Source organism: Ahaetulla prasina, chromosome 2, assembly GCF_028640845.1.
Source record: "Ahaetulla prasina isolate Xishuangbanna chromosome 2, ASM2864084v1, whole genome shotgun sequence".
Lineage (NCBI taxonomy): Eukaryota > Metazoa > Chordata > Lepidosauria > Squamata > Colubridae > Ahaetulla > Ahaetulla prasina.
This window is the reverse complement of record NC_080540.1, coordinates 6,160,792-6,184,821: the sequence shown is the minus strand read 5'-3', so window position 1 is coordinate 6,184,821 and position 24,030 is coordinate 6,160,792. Positions and strand designations below refer to the sequence as shown.

General features: G+C 46.7%; 2 protein-coding genes across 4 annotated transcripts in view; both read right to left on the bottom strand.

Annotated features, from left to right (window-relative positions):
* Positions 1–375, bottom strand: part of LOC131189531 (uncharacterized) — a 42,970-nt gene extending 42,595 nt beyond the window's left edge. Inside the window, exon 1 of the mRNA XM_058165659.1 lies at positions 154–375. The gene's annotated coding sequence lies outside the window, so the exon portion shown is untranslated. The remainder of the gene's footprint in view (positions 1–153) is intronic.
* A 4,839-nt stretch (positions 376–5,214) lies between these two features.
* On the bottom strand, positions 5,215–23,411 carry LOC131192729 (zinc finger and SCAN domain-containing protein 21-like). 3 transcript variants are annotated; one of them, XM_058172175.1, is made up of 6 exons: positions 23,263–23,411; positions 20,886–21,663; positions 16,334–16,448; positions 11,943–12,013; positions 10,176–10,311; positions 5,216–7,823 (listed from the first exon to the last, which is right to left on the bottom strand). In XM_058172175.1, exons 2-6 carry the CDS (start codon positions 21,609–21,611, stop codon positions 6,976–6,978), a joined length of 1,896 nt encoding a protein of 631 aa, XP_058028158.1. In that variant the 5' UTR covers positions 21,612–21,663; positions 23,263–23,411; the 3' UTR covers positions 5,216–6,975. The 3 variants fall into 3 exon arrangements, with proteins under 3 accessions (XP_058028159.1, XP_058028160.1, XP_058028158.1); XM_058172176.1 differs by lacking the exon at positions 11,943–12,013 and having other exon boundaries at positions 5,215–7,823; positions 16,290–16,448; XM_058172177.1 differs by lacking the exons at positions 11,943–12,013; positions 16,334–16,448 and having other exon boundaries at positions 5,215–7,823.
* Between the last annotated feature and the right edge of the window lie 619 nt (positions 23,412–24,030).

Genomic DNA, 24,030 nt, shown 5'->3' with positions numbered 1-24,030 from the left:
CCTCCTCCTCCCTCCTCCCTCCTCCCTCCCCGCGCGAGGCCCACCAACGGCCCACCTCCCTCCCCAGCGCGAGGCCCACCACCACCTCCCCCACCCCGCCACGCGCGTCCCCGCGCGCGGTCACGTGACGCTCCTGCCGCGCGACCCCCGTACCGGAAACGCCTCGAGGCCGCGGGGACCCTCCGGCCGCGGAGGGAGGGAGGGAGGGAGGGAGGGAAGAGGCCTTTGCCGCTGCTTCTATCCCCCGCCGCCGCTTCTGGCCGTGCGTGGCGGCTTCCCCGCGGCCTCCTCCGCCTCTTTTCTTCCTGCGGGGGCCGGAGGGCGGAGCGGCGACGAGGGAGGAGGAGGAGGAGGCCTCGCGCGGCCGCCTTCGTGGCAGCCCCGCCCTTGCCGAGGAGGCCACGCGGAGGGATGGGAGACCACGCGGAAATCGCAGGGTCGAAAGAGGCCGCTTCGAACCGAGCCTGACCTGCTTGCGTCTTTCGGCCCAAGGAGGGCTGGAAGCTAAATCCATGCGATGGACGCGGTTGCAGGACCTGGGCATGGCTAGTCTAGGGAAGAGAAGGACCAGGGGAGACAGGATAGGAATGTTCCAATATTTGAGGGAGTCAAGCAATTCTCCAAAGCACCCGAAGGCCAGAGAAGGAATAATGGATGGAAACTGAACAAGGAAGAGATTCAACCTAGAAGTGAGGAGGAACTTTCTGACAGGGAGAGCAATCAACCCATGGAAGAGCTTTTGCCTTCGGAAGTGGTGGGGGCTTCATCACTGGAGGCTTTCGAAGAGAGACTGGACTGCCACCTGTCAGAAATTTATTTATTTATTTATTTATTTTTCGTATTTGTATACCGCCCTATCTCCCTAAGGACTCAGGGCGGTTCACAGCCAGATAAAAATATACATATAAATACAACATAAAACATCCATTAAAAAACTTATTACAAATGGCCGAATAATTAAAAATGACAATATATAAATAATAAAATCCACATTAAAACCAATTCGAATTTAAAATCTAGTCCAGTCCTGCGTAAATAAATAGATGTGTCTTAAGCTCGCGGCGAAAGGTTCGAAGGTCAGGAAGTTGGCGGAGTCCTGGGGGAAGCTCGTTCCAGAGGGTGGGAGCCCCCACAGAAAAGGCCCTTCCCCTGGGCGTTGCCAGCCGGCACTCCCTGGCCGACGGCACCCTGAGGAATCCCTCTCTGTGAGAGCGCACGAGTCGGTGAGAGGTATTCGGTAGCAGCAGGCGGTCCCGTAAGTAACCCGGCCCTATGCCATGGAGCGCTTTGAAGATAGTTACCAAAACCTTGAAGCGCACCCGGAAGGCCACAGGTAGCCAGTGCAGTCTGCGCAGGAGGTGTCAAATTGGAGCCACGAGGGGCTCCCTCTATCACCCGCACAGCCGCGTTCTGAACTAACTGGAGCCTCCGGGTGCCCCTCCTCAAATTGTATAGAGTCTCCTGCTTGGGTGGGGGGTTGGGGGGGGGTTAGACTAGATCAGGGGTCTCCAACCTTGGCAGCTTTTAAGACTTGTGGACTCCACCTCCCAGAATCCCTCAGCCAGCTTTGCTGGCTGAGGAACTCTGGGAGTTGAAGTCCACAAGTCTTAAAAGTTGCCAAGGTTGGAGACCCCTGGACTAGAAGACCTACAAGGTCCCTTCCAACTCTTGTTATTCTATTATTCTGTTAAAAATCTATTGCTGTAACTGTTATGGCCTTGATGTTTTAGTCTGCCTTAACCTGCTTCATCTTGGGAGATCAAAGTTCCTATCTGCATTCTACAGGTAGTCCTTGACTAACAAAGCTTCATTAGTGACCGATCAAAGTTACGGCAGCGCTGAAAAAAGTGACTTGGCCAAGTTCACATAACTCTCGCAGCATCCCCATGGGTCACATGATCAAAATTCAGACGCTTGGCCACACTCCTCTATTTACGATGGTTGCAGCGTCCCAGAGTCGTGTGATCTCCTTTTGCAACCTTCTGACAAGCAAAGGCAATGGAGAAGCCAGATTCACTTAACAACCGGGCGACTAACAACTGCGGTGATTCACTTAACAAGATTGGCCGTAAAAGGGCAAAACTCTCAACAACTATCACACTTAGCAATAAAAAAAATTCGGCTCAGTTGTGTTCACAATAAGTCCAGTTATTATGAACTTTTTCTTCACAGCTTCAGATCCAACCAAACTGGATTTATTTCTATTCCTTCCGGACAGCTGGTCATTTGCATTCTCTTTAGAGTCGTTGAGGCCACTTGGAGGTTTGTCTGTGTCCTCGCGGTCACCTTAGCGCAAATGGGTGTGGAGCTTTCATGGAACTGCTGGAAGGACTGTGTTGTGGAGCTGTGCTTTCTGCCAAGAGGTTTCCGCCCTGTGTACCTTCACTGTTGAAGACAGGTGTAGGATGAGTCTGTGGTGTCTGCATCTCAAACTGAAGCGCAAATGATTCCTGTAGTCTGCAATTTTTCTCTGTAAATCCACTCATATTCCCGCATCATTTGAGGGCCTCCAGGTGGCCTCAATGACGCTAAAACAAGGGTTCCCAACTGTCGTGTCCCACTCCTCCGCTGACGGCCGGGTCAGGGAAATCCGAATCAGGCGTGCCTCTGCAGCTCTGCCCAAAGTCCTAGCAAAGTCCTCAGAGCAGGCAGGAGACCAGTAAGTGACTTCAGCAAGATATGTTTATACTTTGCCTGACTCAGAGAATGCCAGAAAGCAGGTCCTTTATATAGGCCATGGGGTGTGGCTCCATGACTCAGCACTCATTAAGGCCTGCCCCTCCCTTCCTTCTGTTGCCTCCGCCTATCCAGTCTTCTGATGCGAGGGTCACTCCAATCAGCTGTTGTTGGAAATAAACTTTCCTCAGGCTCACATGCTGTGGAGGAGGGGGAGGGGTCTAGCTGCTCCGTTTGCCTGGGCATGGAGCCAGGGCTGGGGCCAGGGGGTGCTCCCTCCTCTGCAGCCTGCTTGGGCATGGAGCCAGGGCTGGGACCGGGAGGTGCCCCCTCCTCAGCCTGTCTGGGCATGGAGCCAGGGCTGGGGCCGGGAGGCATACATTCCTCCGTGTTCGGGAGCAGATAAGCAGACCCCGGCTGCGGTGAGAGCGGACAAGACACAACACCAACCTTTTCTATACCTTGCACCCTTAGGACGCTTCTGATATATTATAGCAACCCTTACAAATTAAATAATTATATGCATATATGTGTATACGCTATAATTTTGAAACTTCTAAACCCAAGTTTTCGCAACCCTTGGAATATCGTCTCACACACCCCCGGTTGGAAACCGCTGCTCTAAAAGGATGCAAATGACCAGTTGTATAAATCCTTCCGCTCCCCCACCATCCAGCCAGAGCTGAAGAAGCTTCTTGGATGAGAAGCGAAACATCTTCAAAGAATAACGAGAAAGTCCGGTTGCCTCTTGAAATAGCACCTTTGGGGCAAGCATGACCTGGATGACTGAGAACCTCCGTAGACAAATGCCATTGAATGTTTATGCAAATCCAAAGTCTTTATCTGAATTAAAATATGTGGGAATATAACCAGAGTAAAATGGCAAGCTATGAAACTGGAGTGATCCATGAATCAGAATCAGAATCTGAAAGAAAGAAAAAAAGAGGGCCCTGCAAGCCCTTGTGATCTAGGCTGCTGTACCCCAATGACATTCCACTGTAAATTCTGTCACACACAGGGCCTATTTGCCCATGTAGCTACACTGCCCCCAAATATTTATTTTTGCATTTATATCCAGCCCTTCTCCGAAGACTCAGGGCGGCTTACACTATGTCAAGCAATAGTCTTCATCCATTTGTATATTATATACAAAGTCAACTTATCGCCCCCAACAATCTGGGTCATCATTTTACCTACCTTATAAAGGATGGAAGGCTGAGTCAACCTTGGGCCTGGTGGGACTTGAACCTGCAGTAATTGCAAGCAGCTGCTGTTAATAACAGACTGCATTAGCCTGTTGAGCCACCAGAGGCCATATACAGTAATTTGAGGACCAATTCAATCTCAGAAAAAAAACAGGCAGGATCAGGAAATGGCAATGTTGTCCTATTGTCTGAAACCCTTTAGTGTAACGGACCCCAACCTTTTGGGCACCAGGGACCGAATCTGTAAAGGTTTTACCATGGACCAGAGGGGCCCTGATTTTGTGTGTGCTGCCTGCTATCCTACCGATGGGGCTTTGCTTATTTGAGTGGTCCGGTTTGGATCCAGAACTATGGATCCAGAAAGGAAAGGGCTACAATTTTATGGGCACTCCTCAAGCAAATCTGAATCCTGATACCTGCCAAAATTCTTGCTAAACTTTTCCATACACATTAAAAATACAGACCTCCTCTTGGTGAACAGTCTCATTTGTCCAAGATTTTTGATGTGCTTTTTAATGCAAAATTGGAAAAGGGGCAACTGTGTATATAAACAATATTTTCCAATGTCTGCAGCCATGTTACCCAGCCCTAGGACACCGTAACCAATGTAGGCCACTTCTGCTGCTTAATTGCCTTTGTCCCCATCTTAATTTACAGCATTACATTGTTTTTTCTTCTACTATGCAGGGACACTGGCATATTTGTATCACGCCTTAATTTATTTATATGCCTCTTAAAATCCTGCAAGTCAAATTCTGAGATATTTATGTCTTTCATACAGGTACTACTTGCTTCATGTTCGAACAGGTTGGCAACTATGCAATTACAAGTTGTTTTATGTTAGGAAAACCTAAACAAATTTAAATAAAACAAAGATACAAGAATCAAGGGTTGTTGTAGCCAGAACCAAACTCCTGCTTTAAGGATTTGGGGTTGGTTTTTCCCCCCCTTTCATCTTAAAGATGCAGACCGGAAGAGAGATCATTGCTGAAGGTTGAGATTTGCTTACCCACCAATCTCACAATCTGACTCCAGGAAGGATTCATTAAGAGCTGCTTGAACCCAGAAATCAAGGCTATAAGGAAGTTAAATGCAGGAAGTTTAAGAGGAATTAGATTTTCATAAAATTCCCCATTACAATTTAAATTTCTGAAAATATAATATTTGTATTGCTCGTGTATAAATTCAGTTCACGTTACGTAAGTGAAACTAAATGGCGCTATATGGCGCAAACAAAAAAGCTTCGTCCCAGAATAGCTTGTGCATCTCCCCCCACACCACCCAGCTGTAACAGACAAGCAGAGCTGGTAGCCGCCCCCCCCCAAATTCAATCCACGATGCGCGAGAGGCATGCGCAGACGACGATACATGGCACATTACTGTGGAACCGGTGGGCGGTTAGAAAATTTTACTACTAACAGAGATACAAAAGTGGGCGGTAGGTATAAAAAGGCTGACTATCCCTGAATTAAACTAAGGCAAGCACTTAAAAAGAAAATGGGAGAGTTTAGCTGACCTGTCTTGATCTTTACAAAACAGTGTGGAGTGTGAAAAAAAAGACAAGTAGACAAAAGTTGAGAAAAGATTTTAAGCAGTTTGAGTTTAAATACGGTACTTTTTGCTTTAGGCAGTTGATACTTGGACTTTCTTTACCAAACTCTTCCAAAATTTTTATCTCGATAGTGGGTAAATAGAGATGTATAAATGTTTTGTTTATATATCTTTGGGAATGAGCATTCATTTTACTAGTTCATCTGTTCAACCAGAATCTGTGTTATGTTTTTAATTAGTGCAATATTACACTTCAGGATTATATTCATCTTTACTATCTCAATTTTCATTCTTGCCACTTCCAAGTTCTGGTTAAGGCTAGAATGTCAACTCTCGAGGGGCTGAGAGATCACTTCCTTCTCAGCCAAGAAGCGGAGGGGGAATCAAAGAACATGACTCTTTGCTTCCTAGGAAGAAATCTCAAGGCAAGAGAAGGAGGCGGTAATTAAATTAAAGAAAATTAACTTTTTCATCTAAGTAAGTAAAGGACTCCTTACGATTTTACTCTGCTAGACGTAGCTGACTATATGGGGTGGTATTCATTTCAAGGCTACCGAGCATCTTAAACTGCTGAGCCATCGCGCCTCCCCCATCTTGGAATTAGTATAAAATGTGTATAAATTGGGAAAAATGTGTTTTATTTGTTTACCTCATAAGCAATATCACACGGGTATTCTGGAGACCTCTAGAAAGGGTCTGTGTGAGAAAACGCAGATGTGCAAGGTATTAAGTTAGATAGCTGGAAGCCGATAGCACCAGATTACTGCATTTCATACATTTCCTTCCTCTTAAATAAAATGGGCAATAGGTTCTTTTCTGACCACTTTATAGAATTTTTCTGTAGCTTTGCTGTTTTCCATATTTGCTACACCTTTCTACCTTTGAACTGTGATGTGGAAATCTCTAATACGTATGCCTCCCCCCACCCCGCCTTCTGCTGAACAGGAGGTAAGAATCTATCCATTGGAGTGGCAAATGGGATTTGTTACCCGTTTGCCCGGAATGCTGAAGTTAGTTAAACAGCGGGAGAAAGTTAGGGATTTGTAAGCTTCTATGTTCGCCACTGATTGGTTAATTCATATTAGCAAATAGCAATTAGACTTATATACTGCTTCACAGTGCTTTTACAACCCTCTGCAAGTGGTTTATAGAATCAGCATATCGCCCCCAACAATCTGGGGCCTCATTTTATCAACCTCGGAAGGACGGAAGGCCAAGTCCACCTTCAACCAGACAGGGTCGAACTCCTGGCAGTGGGCAGAGTTTGCCTGCAATACTGCATTCTAGCCACTGTGCCACCATGGCTCTTTTATTAATAATACTCTTCTGTCCTGACACTGCAATTGGTTCATTTTTTATGGTCTAACCTTTTATATATAACCTTGTGTATATATATTTGCCTATTACTTTAATTTCGGGGATGTGATGGATTTAATCAGTGAATTAAAATCGTGAATTAAAATACCACCAACCAACACAAGCCCCCTACAAGTGCTCACAGGAGCAACCGTGTATCAAAGGAAGGAAGAAAACCGGCTCTCATTCAGTCATCGGAGCTCACGTCCACACTGGCCGGAGGTGCTGGGGTTTGAAGCATCCCCAAGGCCTCCTCCCTGCAGGCCTGATACAGGGAAGGCACGATCTGTCTGCTGAAGGTGGCACCAGACGGGATTTTATATTTGGGGGCAAGCAACTCCAGGAGGTGCTGGAAACCTGCATCCTCCACCATGCGGAAGGGCTGGTCGTCCAAAGCCACCATCTGATCAACAGCACGAGTCACTTCCGAAGGCTTTGGACCGGCCTGCCTTTTACCGGCCGACTTCTTCTTCGTCCAACACTGCGGCAGGACTGGTCCCTTCGCCTTTCTGCTAGTCGGCAACGCAGTTTGTGGTGCGGTAATGACAGCCGGGACAAAGTTGGCGTGATGCCGCTGCAGATGTTTCAGCAGCCCCGAGGTTGAAAAACGTTTTGAATTCTTGCCTCGGCTGATCCGTCTCTTGCAATGAGTGCAGATGCCGTAGCAGGGGTCCTCTGAATCCAACTCAAAGTGATTCCACACCACGCTGTGCTCCGGACTGGTGCGAGGTTTCTTTAGGGAGGGGGGTTTGCTCGAGGGGGGTTTCGGGACCCCATGACCGCCCTCCCTAGGAAAGGAATGCAGAAGGGGAGTTCTCTGGTACCTCTTCCGATGAACTCCTGCCAGCTCAATACATCCCTTTTCTGCTCCTCCTTGTGGCGATGCTCCTTGTGGCTCAGATCTTCCTCCCAGCCTCTTGCCTTTTACAGGCACGTGGTTGTAGCTGGTCTGTGGCTCCATCCTGCAAGCATCTTCTCTTTCCGTTTCTCCATCCTGAGAAATTTCAACTTTGATGTAATTTCCCATTTCATTCCCTGGGGAAACAAAGAGGCACGTTAATCATGCTGCTAAAGCAGGGGGTCCCAACCCCTGGGCCGCAACCTATCCGAAGTGGGGTGGGGATGGGACTGAAAACGTGTGCGTGCGCAGCTTCACTTGCACAAGTGTGCATGCCCGCTGCTTGTGCAAATGGAGCTGCACAGATGCACTCACCACTCATGGAGGACCATCCCCTCTCCCCCCATCCCCCTGGTCGGCAAAGCTTGGAGAACACTGTGCTAAAGGACAAATATGGTGCTGAGGTTTCAATTTGCTTGCTGTCAACACTTACAAACACCAACAATAACCGCAAACAAGCAGTACAGGTAGTCCTCAACGTACGACCGCAATTGAGCCCAACATTTATGTTGCTAAGTGAGAAAGCTGTTACGTGAATTTTGCCCCATTTTATGACTTCTCTTGCCATATTTGTGAAGTGAATCACTGCAATTGTTCAATTAGTCACACGGTTGTTAAAAGTGACTCTGGCTTCTCCATTTTTTTTAAAATTTTTTTTACATTTATATCCTGCCCTTCTCCGAAGACTCAGGGCGGCTTACATTGTGTAAGGCAATAGTCTCATCCTATTTGTATATTTATATACAAAGTCAACTTATTGCCCCCCCAAAAATCTGGGTCCTCATTTTACCTACCTTATAAAGGATAGAAGGCTGAGTCAACCTTGGGCCTGGTGCGACTCAAACTTGCAGTAATTGCAAGCAGCTGCTGTTAATAACAGATTGTCTTACAGCCTGAGCCACCCAAAGTCCCCATTGACTTTGCTTGTCAGGTGGTCACAAAAGGGGATCCCATGACCCCAGGACACTGCAACCGTCATAAACAGAAACCAGTTGCCAAGTATCTGAATTTTGAATCATGATGGCTTTCCTGTGGAAACCAAGGTCATTGTAACAGGTGGCAGTTTGAGGAAGAGAGGAGTGATCAAGCAGCCTGCCAGCTACTTACATTGGACAATGTGACCGGTGACATCTGGGGAGCAGTGGTCGGTTTTAAACGGTGTTACCACCGGTTCGCATCATGCACGCGCTTCGCTCACACTCACGCCAAATTTGCGCTCTGCGCAAGCGCAGTGTATTACGGAACAGCTGAGAAGCGGCAATCCGCTCTGCCACCACCTTTCAGCTAGGCTAAAAATGACCAAATATAAGGTATGTGTAATGCAAGGGCGGGTGAGAGTGTTGTGACCCAGGCCCCAGTAGGTAGTAGGAAACTCAGTCAGTAAAAAACAAACAAACTTTATTCAAATAGCTGAGAATTACTTCATTCCCAGCGTAGTTCAACTAAATTAAAGCAAATTCCTCCCAAAACAAATTCCTCAGTCCTATCACCAACCTTGGTCCAATTAGGCAAATTGCCAAAGGCCTTTCTTGGCAAACGTTCAGAAGCCACCGTTACAAAAATAAATGCAAGAAGACGAAGCTACCAACATTGTTTTCCAGCAAAGAGCCCAAACATTGTTGCTGGTCTGTTATTAAGCCTTATGGGAGGGGCCAATCATCTCTTGGCCCTACTCCCGAGTTGTCTTCTTTGCTTGAGCTGCTCTTGCCTTCTGGCATCTCTTCTCATGCGTGCATTAGGAACAGGCTCCTCCTGTTCCTCTACCTCACTACTATCAGTCTCTGGAGTCCGCACCTCACTCCCTGATGGCCCCGGCCCCACCTCAGCCTCATCGCTGTCCGACTCCGTTGCCAGCTCCGCAGGCTGCTGGCGGACCACAACAGGGAGGGCCAACATAACCGTCAGAGAGAACTGGTTCGCTCTCAGCTCACCATCGTCACTACCGCCTCCCCCGACCCGGGCCGAACCAGTAGAAACCCACCACTGCTGGGGAGAGAACCATGTGTTCTTTTAATTAGGCAAAAACCCAGGGGGACTTTTTTTTTTTGCATTTATATCCCGCCCTTCTCCGAAGACTCAGGGCGGCTTACATTGTGTTAAGCAATAGTCTTCATCCATTTGTATATTATATACAAAGTCAACTTATTGCCCCCAACAATCTGGGTCCTCATTTTACCTACCTTATAAAGGATGGAAGGCTGAGTCAACCTTGGGCCTGGTGGGACTTGAACCTGCAGTAATTGCAAGCAGCTGCTGTTAATAACAGACTGTCTTACCAGTCTGAGCCACAGAGGCCCTAGAGTTTAGAGTTAGTTTTCACCGGCTGTGCCGATATGATGTATCCAATAAACATGTTCTTGGAGGAATACCTGCCTCGGAGTTCTGCTTTCAGCGGATGTGTTACTCGGAACGCTGACAATGAACTGTTGTAAGTCGAGGAATACCTGTCTTTGGTGGAGGCACTGCATCTAAGAAGAAGACTGTCTTACCCAAATTATCTCTGTTTGCGGTGTCGTCGGCCTCCTGCAGGACTTGCCACAGCATTGTCTGTTGTAGGCCTGGTTGGGTCAGGCCCTGCTTGACGATTTGCAGAGACCCTCCAGTTTCCTTGAAATCCCTGGAGTCCTGCAAACACCAAGAGAGACAACAAATCCTTTCATACTTTGCATTTTGACTGCCAGCAACAATGCGCACGCTTCCCTGAGGCCAATGGTGCAGCTAACAAACTAACCATCCTCTTAGATTCCACTGAAAAAAATGGCGTTAAGGCAAAACTTCAGGCTTCCTCAGAACATGTTGTTCTCCTCTGGACCAGGGGTGTCAAACTCGATTTCATTGAGGGCTGCATCAGGGTTGTGTTTGACCTCAGGGGAGACGGGGTGGGCATGGCCAGCTCAATGTCACTCGTGTCAGAGGCGCCTGTGGTGGCCCAAGCGCTCTGCTAGCAAAAACGGGCTTCATTTTTGCTGGCAGAGGCACTGCGGGCTGGTCCTTTGCTATTTCCAGGACGATCCCGCAGGCCAGATCTAAGCACTTTGTGTTTGACACCCCTACTCTAGACAATTGCCCTGATCTCTACAAACAATTGTCTATATTTAGGTAGTCTATATATATATGAGCCGTGGTGGCCCAGTGATTAGAGTACAGTACTGCAGGCTATTTCTGCAGACTGCCGGCTGCCTGCAATTCGGCAATTCAAATCTCACCAGGTTTGACTCAGCCTTCCATCCTTCCGAGGTGAGTAAGATAACTCAGATTGTTGAGGGCAATAGGCTGACTCTGTAAAACCACTTAGAGAGTGTTGTAAAGCAGTGTGAAGCGGTATATAAGTCTAAGTGCTATTGCTAGTCCTTGACTTAACAACAGTTCGTTTAGTGACAGTTCGACATTACAAGGGCACTGAAAAAAGTGACTTGTGACTATTTTTCACACTTACAGTTGCCGCTTAACATATTTATGACAGTTGCAGTGTCCCTGGGTCACGTGATCTCCTTTTGCGACTTTCTGACAAGCAAAGTCAATGGGGGAAGCCAGATTCACTTAACAACCGTGTTACTAACTTATTAACCATGTCCTCCTTCGCCTCCGTCCGAGTGATGGCTTAATTAGCCGGCACTATCAGCTCTGGAAGCAGAATAGCGAGCGTCTGCCAAGTGTCTCTGTTATCTCCCTCGACGCCGATGAGTCACCCAGGAACAAACTTCAGCTCTTAGTTAATCAGTTGATTTGCCTGCTATGAAGAGGCACAGCAGTTCTTGCTGCCTTTATATCCTGTGGGGTGTGGCTCCATGACTCAGCACTTCCTAGGCCTGCCCCACCCCTGCTTCTGTTGTTCCCTCCTCTCCTACCTACAAAACCTAGGGTCCAACCAAGCCTGATTGCCATCAGCTGGGTCTGAAGGCGTGGCGGGGGGGGGGGAAGAGTCAGGGGACGGAGGCCTCGTTATCTCTTTCACCTGGCCTGCCTCTGGCTCCTGGAGCTGAGCCTGGGAAGCCGGTGCTCCCAAGGTAAGTCCTGACGGCCCTTTCCCCTCACTTTCCTAGTCACTTTCTGGCAGGAGGCCCAGCTCGGGGGGGTGCAGACACAACACCATGTTACGAACTTAACAACTGCAGTTGTTAGTCAACAATGGTGGCAAAATGTTGTAAAATGGGACAAAACTCATTTAACGACTGTCTCCCTCAGGGACAGTAATTTTGGACTCAAATGTGGTCATAAGTCGAGGACTATCTGTACACCATAAACACGGCACATACCTTTTTCCCATCAGTCTGGCTCACTTCTTTAGGAGGCGTTAGCAAGACACCTGGAGGTTTGAATCCATTGACTAGGCAGAACGAAAAAAGAGATTTTTTTAAATAGGGAATTTGTTTATTTATTTTTTTAAATGTTGTAAAAGAGGCTAGGGGGAAAGTTCTAAGGAGAAAGAGCTTCTAAATCAATGACAGGAGAAGGACATTTCTGCTGAAGAACTTCAAGTTGCTCAGGATTCAGGAGGAACCATAAAGGTACAGTAGTGGCCAAAATTGTGGACACCTTTTGGGAAAAGTGTATTTTTGAGGGTTGATGGCTAATAACACCACTTTTGTTTTTTGGAGTTTCAAGATAATCATATTCCACTGCTGGAATGGCCTGGGAATAGCCCAGACCTTCACCCAATGGAAAATCTATGGAGCCGACTAAAGAAACTTGTTAGTCAGAAGCAACCCAGCAATAAAACGCAGTTAATAGAAGCAATCATTCAATCTTGGTTTCACATTATAACAGCTGCTGAACTAAAAGACTTGGATCACTCCATGGGAAGACGTTGTAAGGGCGTAATTCATTCTAAAGGTTACCCAACTAAATATTAACTGACACAGTAATTTTTGTATGTCTCGTTTTTTTCTATGTGATAATTTTTGTGTATCTCATTTCACTTTTCTTCTTTATAACTGCTATTCTAATAGCAAATCCTTCATAAAAGTTATTGCATTACATTCTTGATTAAATTATCTTTCCATTGATAATATAATTTTATGGCACTACTCCCCCAAAAAGTGTTATTATCTAGCTTTAGAAAATACACTTTTAATAAAAGCTAATAACACCATTTCCCCCAAAATTGGCCACTACTGTATGTGTGAATAACCTTGGGAGAAAGAAGAGAAAACCGCAGTCCCACGGATAAAAGATATCTCAGCGCAGAGAAGGAGAAGAACGGGGGTGAGAAACATTTCAGAAGCTACCCTCCCTAGTTTTCCAGAGAGTAAAATGAAAGGAGGGAAGAAATATGTTTCTTTTGTTAACGTAACCTTACAATAAAGACAGGGCTGACACTCATGGTTATCTGCTTCTTATCTGGACTACCTTGCAGGGCTAACAGACCCCTTTTGAGGAGAACTTAGAATAATTTTATTGTCACTTTGAATGTACACTAATCTGCAAAAAATAAAATGAAATTTCATTGCGTACAGCTCTCAAAGGGTCACCGCCTCCTAAATACGCTACATAAACATGACAAAATAAACAATAAAGACAAAATTATGTGCATACCCACATATATTATATGACACAGAGAAGCAACACAGTCTAGTTCGGATATATACATTACCTAGCGAGAAAAATGAATCTTGCAAGTTTACCATCCTTTGTTGGTTAGTTTTTCTTGTTCCTAACTAGCCTTTTCTGATCAGGCAGCTAACCAATTAACCAATTAACCCCCTTTGTAGTGAAGTTGCAATATCACTTAGACTTATATACCACTTCACAGTGCTTTCCAGTCCTAAGTGGTTTACAGAGTCAGCCTATTGCCCCCAATGGGTTCTCATTTCACCCACCTCGGAAGGATGGAAGGCTGAGTTAACCTTCAGTTGATTAGGATTGAACTCATGGCAGTGGGCAGTTAGCCTGTACCCTTAGTATATAGGTAATCCTCAACTTTACAACTATTCATTTAGTGACTGTTCGAAGTTACATCATCACTGGAAAAAGTTGACAACCGGTTTTCACACAACCGTTGCAGCCTCCCCAGGGTCACGTGATCAAAATTCAGACGCTTGGCAAGCGGTTCGTATTTATGACCTTTGCAATATCCTGAGGTCATGTGATTCCCGTTTGTGACCTTCTGACAAGCAAAGTCATAACATAACATAACATAACAACAGAGTTGGAAGGGACCTTGGAGGCCTTCTAGTCCAACCCCCTGCCCAGGCAGGAAACCCTACACCATCTCAGTCAGATGGTTATCCAACATTTTCTTAAAAATTTCCAGTGTTGGAGCATTCACAACTTCTGAAGGCAAGTCGTTCCACTTATTAATTGTTCTAACTGTCAGGAAATTTCTCCTTAGTTCTAAGTTGCTTCTTTCTTTGATCAGTTTCCACCCGTTGCTTCTTGTTCTACCCTCAGGTGCTTTGGAGAACAGCCCGACTCCCTCTTCTTTGTGGCAACAGGGAAGTGTTGTGTCTTGCCCGCCCTCAGAGCAGCCGGGGCCTTCTTACCTGCTCCCGAACACGGAGGAATGTATGCCTCCCGGCCCCAGCCCTGGCTCCATGCCCAGACAAGCTGCAGAGGAGGGGGGCACCTCCCGGTCCCAGCCCTGGCTCCATGCCCAGGCAAACGGAGCAGCTAGACCCCTCCCCCTCCTCCACAGCATGTGAGCCTGAGGAAAGTTTACTTCCAACAACAGCTGATTGGAGTGACCCTCGCATCAGAAGACTGGATAGGCGGAGGCAACAGAAGGAAGGGAGGGGCAGGCCTTAATGAGTGCTGAGTCATGGAGCCACACCCCATGGCCTATATAAAGGATCTGCTTTCTGGCAGTCTCTGAGTCAGGCAAAGTCTACCTTATATTGCTGAAGTCACTTCCTGGCCTCCTGCCTGCTCTGAGGACTTTGCTAGGACTTTGGGCAGAGCTGCAGAGGCCAGCCTGATTTGGATTTCCCTGACCCGGCCGTCAGCGGAGGAGTGGGACACGACAGGAAGTCGGATTCACTTAATTATTGTGCTACTAACACAACGACTGCAGTGATTCATTTAACAATAGTGGCAAGGATGATCGTAGAATGGGGCAACTTAACAACTGTCTTTCTTAGCAATGGAAATTTTGGGCTCAATTGTGGTCGTTAAGTCGAGGATCAAAAATTCTTTGTATATCAAAGATTAACCGATCAACTTAGATCCTGCACTCTTTCTGAAAACCCTTCAGAAAGATGAACCGGGCCAGCTAAGAATGAAATATTGAGAAAGATTCTGACCATGAAGACATGCATAGATACAGAGTTGGCTATTGCTAAGATTCACAGAGAGCCCCTCTGTGAAGGAGATGGGAGGTTAAAAAAATGGATTGATAAATACATACCGTATTTTTTGGACTATAAAATGCACCCGGCTATAAGATGTACCTAAATTTAGAAGAGGAAAACAACAACAACAAAAGTTTTTGGCTTACTTTTTTTCGGGCCTTTTTCGAGGCTTTTTCTGGCCCGTTTTTTAGGGTTTTGGGGGCCGCTTTCAAGAGTTTTTTGAGGCCATTTTCAAGGCTTTTTCGGCCTGTTTTTTTCTTTAAAAACAGGCCAAAAAAAAAGCCCCAAAAACGGGCAGAAAAAAGCCTAAAAAACGGGCTGAAAAAAGCCCCGAAAACAGGCTGAAAAAGCCCCCCAAATGGCCAAAAAAGGTCCTGAAAAAGGCAGAAAAAAGCCCCCAAAACAGGGCGTGCAAAGACAAAAAAAATGGCTGGCGGGTGGGTGGGTGGGGCTTCAGCAATATTTGGTCTATAACAGTGGTCACCAACCGGTGGTCCACGGACCACTGGTGGTCCGCAAGAAAATTTTGGTGGTCCGTGGAGAAATCTTTGTATTTTTGCCAGTGCATTCTGGTGGAGGAGCTGCTTCGGGATGACCAATGGGCCAGTCCTGTGAGTGTGATTACGACAGCTCTGGGGGGAGAAAGAGAGAGAGAGAGAGAAAGAATGGGAGAGAGAGGGGCGAGAGAGAAAGAGAGTGGGTGGAGAGAGAAAGAGATGAGAGAAAATCGGAGAGAGAGAGAGAATGAGAGAGAGAGAAAGAGACAGAATGAAAAAGAGAGAGAGAGAAAGAATGGGAGAGGTGGGGAAAGAGAGATGAGAGCGAATGAGAGAAAATGAGTGGGAGAGAGAAAGGGAGAATGAGAAAGTGGGAGAGAGAGGGGAGGGGGGAAGAGTGCCTGAAGGACCCCATCCTGTCACTGGGAGTCCAGGCGGTGTGCTGGATTCATATTAGTGGTCCGCAGGATTTAAAATTATGAACTTGGTGGTCCCTGAGGTCCAAAAGGTTGGGGACCCCTGGTCTATAAGATGCACAGACATTTCCGCCCCCTTTTGGGAGACAAAAAAGTGCATCTTATAGTCCGAAAAATACGGTACATACATCATTACCAAAGTTTTACAGGTCTGACCAGGTGCGAGGATAGAACCTAGGGTGCATTCAGTTCTTCTAGAACTCAGCTGGTGCAACTTTTCTGATCCTCGACTATCGACTAACATCTCCCAAATTATCTCCTCCACAAGGTTGAAGAGGTTGAAAGAATTTTGCCCCTGGCTCCTCCCCCGCCCATTCCAAATTGGGTCACCCATAAAAACTCACAAAAGGAAAAGTAGAAGAAAAGTTAAGAGCTTCTGATTTCTGACCCAGCAATTTGGCATCCACATCTGGCTCAGGTTCATCACAGGCTGCTCCCTTTGCGGCATTCAGGGCCTCGTTCTCTGCTACTAGGAAGTCCACCGGCTCTTCTTTTAATGGACCCTGAAACAGGAAACAGAATGTCCATGGGGACTCTCAGTCATCCCAGGTCAGGGTTGTCCCAAAGGTGCTTTTTTTTCAAGAGGCAACTGGACTTTCAGGTTTTTTTCTTTGAAGACATTTTGCTTCTCATCCGAGAAGCTTTTTCAGCTCTGACCAGATGGTGGAGAATGGAAGGATTTATACTCCTTGCAGACAGCTGGTCATTTGCATTCTCTTTAGAGAGCTGTTGAGGCCACTTGGTGGCACTCAAATGGTGCTGGAGTTATGTCAGAGTGTGCGCAGCGTGACTGCTATTTTGAGACAATCCAGGAGCAGAATACAGTACACAGAGGTTTTTCGAACAGTGGTTTATCTACAAGCCTCTATACCCGTGATGGCGAACCTATGGCATGCGTGCCACAGGTGGCACGCGGAGCCATATCAGAAGGCACGCAAGCTCAGCTCCGGCGCACATGCATGCTTTGGCCGGCTGATTTTCGGGCCTTCCGGACCCCCCCCCCCCCGGAAGTAGGGAAACATGCTGTTTCCTGCCTCCGGAGGGCCTGCAAGTGGGGGGGGGAGAAGACTGGTTTTTTGCTCTCCCCAGGCTACAGAGCCTCTCTAGGAGCCTGGGGAGGGCAAAAACAGCCTTCCCCACCTCCCCGGAGGCCCTCCCAGGCTGGTATCGGCCTGTTTGCCAACTTCCAGTGGGACTGGAAGGACTGTTTTTTGCTCTCCCCAGGCTCCAGAGCTTCTCTAGGAGAGGGCCACCCTGGAGGCCCTCCAGAAGCCGGAAATGGCCCGTTTGCCAACTTCCAGTGGGACCGGAATGTTTATATTACTGATGGTGTATATAATTATGGATGTGAGCAACCCTCCCACGCTTTTGGCACATGATGGCAAAAAGGTTAGCCATCATTGTTCTATACAGTATATATACATACATGTGCCAAGCAAAGCCAGGCAGTCAATCAATCTTCTTCACCTCTACACAGAGTGCTACAATGCAGATACACAAGGAGAGAGAGTGATATGCGAGGAGAGAGATACGCCCTCTAATGGCCTCTTTTATATAGGCAGCTTCTTAAAAGGCAATAACCCTGCTGACTCATCCTCAGTCTTAAAGGGCTGGTCAGCTTTAAATCATCACTACCCTGACAAGAGTATGAAAGGATTTACAGAGAATAGGAACCATTTGCACTTCAGTTTGAGATGCAAAAACCAAAATCATCCCCAACAGCCTGAGCCCGTCTTCAACAGTGAAGAAACACAGGGCGGAAAACATCCTACACAAATCACAGCTTCGTAACAGTCCTTTCAGCAGTTCCATGGAGGCTCCACACCCATCTGCACTACTCAGATGAACCCTGAGGATGTAGACAAACCTCCAAGTGGCCTCAACGATTCCCTAAAAAGAATGCAAATGACCAGCTGTCTGCAAGGAGTATAAATCCTTCCATTCCCCACCATCCAGTCAGAGCTGAAGAAGCTTCTTGGATGGGAAGCGAAACGTCTTCAAAGAAAAACCCGAAAGTCCAGTTGCCTCCTGAAAAAGCACCTTTGCAACAGGAAACAGAATGGTGCAATTTGAGAGAGAAGTTCAGAAGGTAACACGGTTTCTGATTTTTCAGCAAAAAAGGAGATCACAGGAGCTTTTTTAAAAAACAAAAAAAAAAAAACCAGGCTCTTTAAAAGTCAACTAGCTGTCTAATAATAAGGATGAGATTGCCAAGTCCTTTCTACCAGTGCCAGGATATATTTGGGACAAAGTGCAGCAGTCCAATAATTACTGTATTAACACCCCTTTTTATTTATTTAAAAGTCCTCTATAGTAGCCCACCTTACGCCCCATAACCCTGGGTAGCTTACAAACACCCGCAGCTGAATTTTGCCTATTCAATATGTGATTGTTAGCTGCTGTGCTGCCCTGCTCACTCACACACTTAACTGTGGTGTAGTGAATTTATTAATACTCCCCAGCAATTCCCTTCACGAAAAAAAAACCCCCAGAACTGTCCCAATAAAATCCAGCCACGAGCAGACCAACGTTAGCCTCCAGAGCAGCGGTTCTCAACCTGTGGGTCGCGACCCCGTTGGGGGTCGAATGACGATTTTCCAGGGGTTGCCTAAGACCATTGGAAATATGGGAAGTATACTTGCGAGTCGAAGAATTGTGCTCCAATGGTTGACTCCACAAGCCAGCTGCAGGCTCTTCAAAATACTAGCCGAATTCGGCTTCAGGCGCAATGAATTAAAAAAGAGAGAAATCTTTGCTCTGATGTCTCCCTCTCAAGCCAGCTGCAATCACTCCCAATCGCTAGCCTAATCTGGCTTCAGGTGCGATAAATTCAAAAAAACAGTTTGCCGCTTTTTTCCCCCTTCTGCTGAGGCGTGCTGAGCCTATCACCGCGATACAGTTGGGGGTCGCCACATCGTGGGGAATTGTATTAAAGGGATCGAAGTACTATAAAGGTTGAGAACCACTGCTCCAGAGCAATGGCATAAGAGTCCTCAAAGCTCTTGGAAGTTCCTCAAACAGAATAAATCCGCCAGGCAAACTTAAATCCACAACCAGTCAAGAAAAGCCCACAGTTTCCAAGACAATCAAAGTCAAGGCATGGTGTCAATCCAAAGCGAGGCAGGAATCAAGACAATTGGACAACACACAGCTAGGAAACAAACACGTTGTTTTCCAGCAACACCTCCCTCTGTCTGCAGTGCTAAATAGCCAGCTTCCGGCACAGTCCTTCTCAAGAAGAGTAGTCTGGATGAGCTTTTCTGCTCCTGCCTTTTTTCTGCCTTATGTGTTCTTGGATCAGATATGAAAGGCAGGTCCTCCTCCTCCTCCCTGACAGTCATGGGGTCATTAAACTAATCAAGTTTAATCGAGAGGCTGATTAAATTAAATTAAATTAATCAAGGAAAGAAGCAACCTGGAATTAAGGAGAAACTTCCTAACAGTGAAGACAATTAACCAGTGGAACAGCTTGTAGGTGCTGCATCACTGGAGGTTTTTAAGATGAGACTGGACAGTCATGTGTCTGAAATGGTATATAGGATCTCCTGCTTGAGCAGGGGACTGGGCTAGAAAACCTCCAGGGTCCCTTCCAGCTCTAGTCTGATTGATTGATTGATTGATTGATTGATTGAAGTCTGCAACTGCATGCTTTCCCTAGCTGGAGCCTCAGGCAAATCCCTTCCAGAGGCTGCTCAGAGCCATCAATTAACTCAGCTCCTGGAGAACAGGTTCATCCTCCAGCTCAGCTTCTGAAGAACAGGTTCGTCCTCCCCCTAGCTGAAATCTTAAAGAGAGTTATCTGGAGAATCGTCCAAGGGAAGACACCACAGCTACTCTGGATCACTGGTTTACAGGTAGTCCTTGAATTACAAGCATTCATTTAATGACTGCTCAAAGCTACAACAGTGTTAGACACAGTGACCTCCGATTGGTCCTTACACCTGCAACCGTTGCAGTTCTATTGGTCATGTGATCAAAATCTGGGCACTTGGCGACCACCGTGTATTTGCGATGGTCCCAGGGTCATGTGATCGCCATTTGCAACTTTTCCAAGGGGGGTTTCTGGCAAGGAAAGTCAATGCGGGAAGCCAGATTCACTTATCGACCATAAGTCACTTAATGGCCGTGGCAAAGATGCCCATAAAATTGTGTGCAAGTCACATAATGACTGCACTGCTTAGCAATGGATGTTCTGCTCCCCGTTTTAGTTGTAAATCGAGGACTACCTGTGCTGTTAAGAATTCAGCCTCCATAGCTGAAAAGTCTGGGCCTTAGGATGATATGTGACTAATTTTGGCTTGTTCACGAATGTGGTTATATAAATGACAAAAGCTACCCCTTTATCATTTCTGCCCACAATCTCTGTTCAGTATTCAGAAAAGGCAACCTTGAACTGCATTGCACAGCTCTGGGAACATTTAAGCTTTGATGCTTTGACACATAAAAAAATAATAAAAGAAAGTGTGTGTGTTTGTGTACGTGTGTGTGTGTGTTACGAGCAGAATTGAGCCCCAAATTTATGTTGCTAAGTGATAAATTTGTTATGAGTTTTGCCCCATTTTACGACTTTTCCTGCCACATTAGTTGTGAATCACTGCAGCTGTTAAATTAGTAACACAGCTGTGACTTTGAACAGTCACTAAGCGAACTGGTGTAAGTCGAGGAATACCTGTATTTTTTCCCTCATAGTGTAACTGAACCATTCTCGAAATTAATTGTTTACATATAACATTATTCAAAATATTATGGAATTGAGCAGGCTGTAACTAATTATCACCATACTGATGGGAGTACAAACAGAGACATTGCAGACATATTCTTATTTAAAATAATCTTTAAAAAAATAACATCTCAAATTATTCAGTGCTCTCAGGTTTCAATTAATAACTGAAGGTGATTCAACCTGTTAGAAACCTGAGGATCTGGATACTAAAACCCACCTGAGATGTCCTGGTTTTGGCCTCCTGTTGACTCATCAAGAAGTCCTCCACCAGGGCCACCGCCTGGGAACACGACTCCGGCCTCCTGGCTTGGATCCAACTGCGGAGCTCTGGTGGGAGGCTGGCCAGAAACTGCTCCAGGATCAGCAGCTCCAGGATCTGCTCCTTGGTGCGTCTCTCCGGCTTCAGCCACTGGCGGCAAAGCTCCTGGAGTTGGCTGTGGATCCTCCGGGGATCCTCTACCACTTGGCAGCAGAACTGCCGAAAGTGCTGCCGCTGCCTCTCCGTTCTCAGGGCTTCCCCCCGCAAGATGGCGGCCTTCACTTTCTCATAGTTTTCCTGGTCTCGGGCTTCCAGACCTCGGAAGGCCTCTTCCGCTTCTCCGCTCAGGGCCGGCAGGAGATGGGCCGCCCACCGGTCCCGGGGCCATCGGCAAGCTTTGGCCACTTGCTCAAAGGAGGCCAGAAACTCTTTGGTGTCCTCCCAGGGAGAAGCCTCGGACATCCCAGAGTTTCCCCGTCCTGTTAAAATGGGCTGCAGAGATTTCAGGAACTGCTGGAGCTGGGCTTCCCAGAGCTCCTGCATCCCGTGACAGGTCTCCCTTTGGTAATGTTGTGACACTCCCCATCTCAGCTGCTCTGCCTTACGTTGGTGGTGAACTCCACTAGTGTTTTTTTCTGTTCCTCCTGGCTCCTGATCTGTCCCAGCAGGTCTTGGCTCATTCATTGCTTCCTCAGCAATGGTTTGTCTTTCAATACATCATATTTCAATTAGATATCTGAGGGAATTTATAAGTACAATTATAAAATGCAATGGATCTTTTTGATCTGAGTACCAATTAGTAAGCTAATTTTATTAGATTATAAAATTTTTAAAAAATTGTTCATGTTTAAATAAAGTCACATATTTGATTTTTTTTTTTCATTGTACACTTTCTATTGTTTTATTTGGCTGTGAACCGCCCTGAGTCCTTCGGGAGAAGGGCGGTATAAAAATCTAATAAATAAATAAATTTTTCCAATCCGGAAATAATTACTTTTTATCGCATGATGCGTATCCAAAGAAAGAAAAGATTTAAACCATGGAAGAATCTGGGCGAAATCTTTCCACAAATGAAAATAGAAGCTTAAAGGAAGCTCCTTTTTTTCTCCAAAATATAAAATAAGATATGAGACAATTTAATATAGAGCAACCAAGTTATCACTAAATCCTTTTTAACAGCCGGTCCTATAACTAACGTACCCATTTTATTCCCACTACTCTTTCATTTTTTGTATCTCGTGTATTTAAAACTGGGTGAGGTGCCATTGCAGCACTGTACACGCAGAACCCTGACAGGGCAAACTTGGTAAGTCAGTACAATTGATAACTTAGTACCGGCAGTCCTTGACTTACAACACTTACAACATTTAGTGACCGTTCAAAGTTACATCATACATCAAAGTTACAACTGAAAAAAGTGACTTGTGACCATTTTTCACACGTGCTCAAAATTCAGATGTTTGTCCACCGATTCATACTTATGACCGTTACAGCGTCCCAAAATCATTTTGAGACCTTTTGACAAGCAAAGTCAATGGGGAAGCCAGGTTCACTTCACCAACGTGTTACTAACTTAACAGCTGCAATGATTCACTTAACGACTGTGGCAAGAAAGGTTGTAAAATGGGGGCAAAGCTCGCTTAACAAACGTCTCCCTCAGCAACAGAAATCTGGGGCTCAACCGTGGCCGTAAAAGTTGTAAACCTGTTTTTTTACGTGACTCTGGCTTCTCCGCTGACTCTGCTAGCCAGAAGGTCACAAATGACTCCAGGGCATCGCAACCATCATAAATGTGAGTCAGTTGCCGAGTGGCTGAATTTTGATCACGTGATCAAGGTCGTAAGTGTGAAAAACGGTCACGAGTCACTTTTTTTTACAATGCAGATGTAACGTTGAACATTAGACGAACTGTCGTAAGTCGAGGAGTTCCTGTATTCCATGGAGAAGGAAAGGAGGAGGACCAAGGAGACTTCTGGCTCAAAGCCCCGAGTGGCTCCTCCGCACGTCCCGCGTAAGGAAAGGAGCCTCTTTCCAACACTGCCGCAACGGTCGTAAGTGTGAAACATTGTCACGAGTCACTTTTTCCCCCGCCATTTTGAACCGTCACTAAACGAGCCGGGGAAAAAACGCCTCTGGCTCCATCCCACCTCAGCTGAACCACACCGGCCCAGCGCGGCCCTCAAGCCTGTCAAGAGGCCCTTTTGGTCTCCAAGGAAAGGCCCGGCGCTCTCGTCCCTTTTCGCACGGCGTCCTTCTCTCCACCCCGCCTGAGGTGCTCCACTCAGGGACACAAGGGAGTCCTTCTCCCCCCCCCACACACACACCCCAACCGTACCGGAAGTAACCAGAAGGCCGGCGGAAGTCCAGGCCGCTGCCTTTCTCTCGTATCGTCTGCTCAGCAAGGCCCGCAGGAGATGGGGAGAACGGCCGGGAATCCTGACTTGGCTCGGCGATTTCCTTCCCGGCTAGAAAGTAGCCGCTCCGGCAAACAACAGGAAGTGAGAGGCATTTCCGGAAGGCCCCCCCTCTCTTCTTTCATTGGTCCTTTTCCTTCCGCTTTCTGCCCTCGGGGTAGTTCTGCGCGCGATCGCCCCTAGCGGTCGTCTTCTGCGTGACGGCTCTTCTCCTTGATAGTCTGTAAGCAGGGCTCTCCAACCTTGGCAAAAGCTGGCTGAGGAATTCTGGGAGTTGAAGTCCACAAGGTTGGAGACTCCTGGTCTGTAGGGAAGCTGATGCTGGAAGTTTAGGGAGGATAGAAAACTCTGATTCGGGCTTCTCAGCTTGGCTTCAGGCCGTGCTATAGAACAGGGGTCTCCAACCTTGGTCCCTTTAAAACCTGTGGACTTCAACTCCCAGAGTTCCTCAGCAGAACAATTAATCGGTGGAACAACTTGCCTCCAGAAATTATGAATGCTCCAACATTGGAAGTTTTTAAGAAGATGTTGGATAACCATTTGTCTGAATTGGTGAAGGGTTTCCTGCCTAAGCAGGGGAAAATTATCATGTAACTTACAACTTCACCACTGTAAAAACATATGGACTACAAATCTTGATCAAGGCAAAACAATAGATGCAATCTACATAGACTTCTGCAAAGCTTTTG

Excerpts from the sequence above, each read along its gene's own strand:
- LOC131192729 (XM_058172175.1), bottom strand. The coding sequence starts at position 21,611 with ATGAATGAGCCAAGACCTGCTGGGACAGATCAGGAGCCAGGAGGAACA. Across the intron at positions 12,014-16,333 it reads TGTGGATGCCAAATTGCTGG|TCAATGGATTCAAACCTCCA; the intron begins GTCAGAAATCAG and ends CGTTCTGCCTAG. Across the intron at positions 7,824-10,175 it reads CGCAAACAGAGATAATTTGG|GGAATGAAATGGGAAATTAC; the intron begins GTAAGACAGTCT and ends TTGTTTCCCCAG.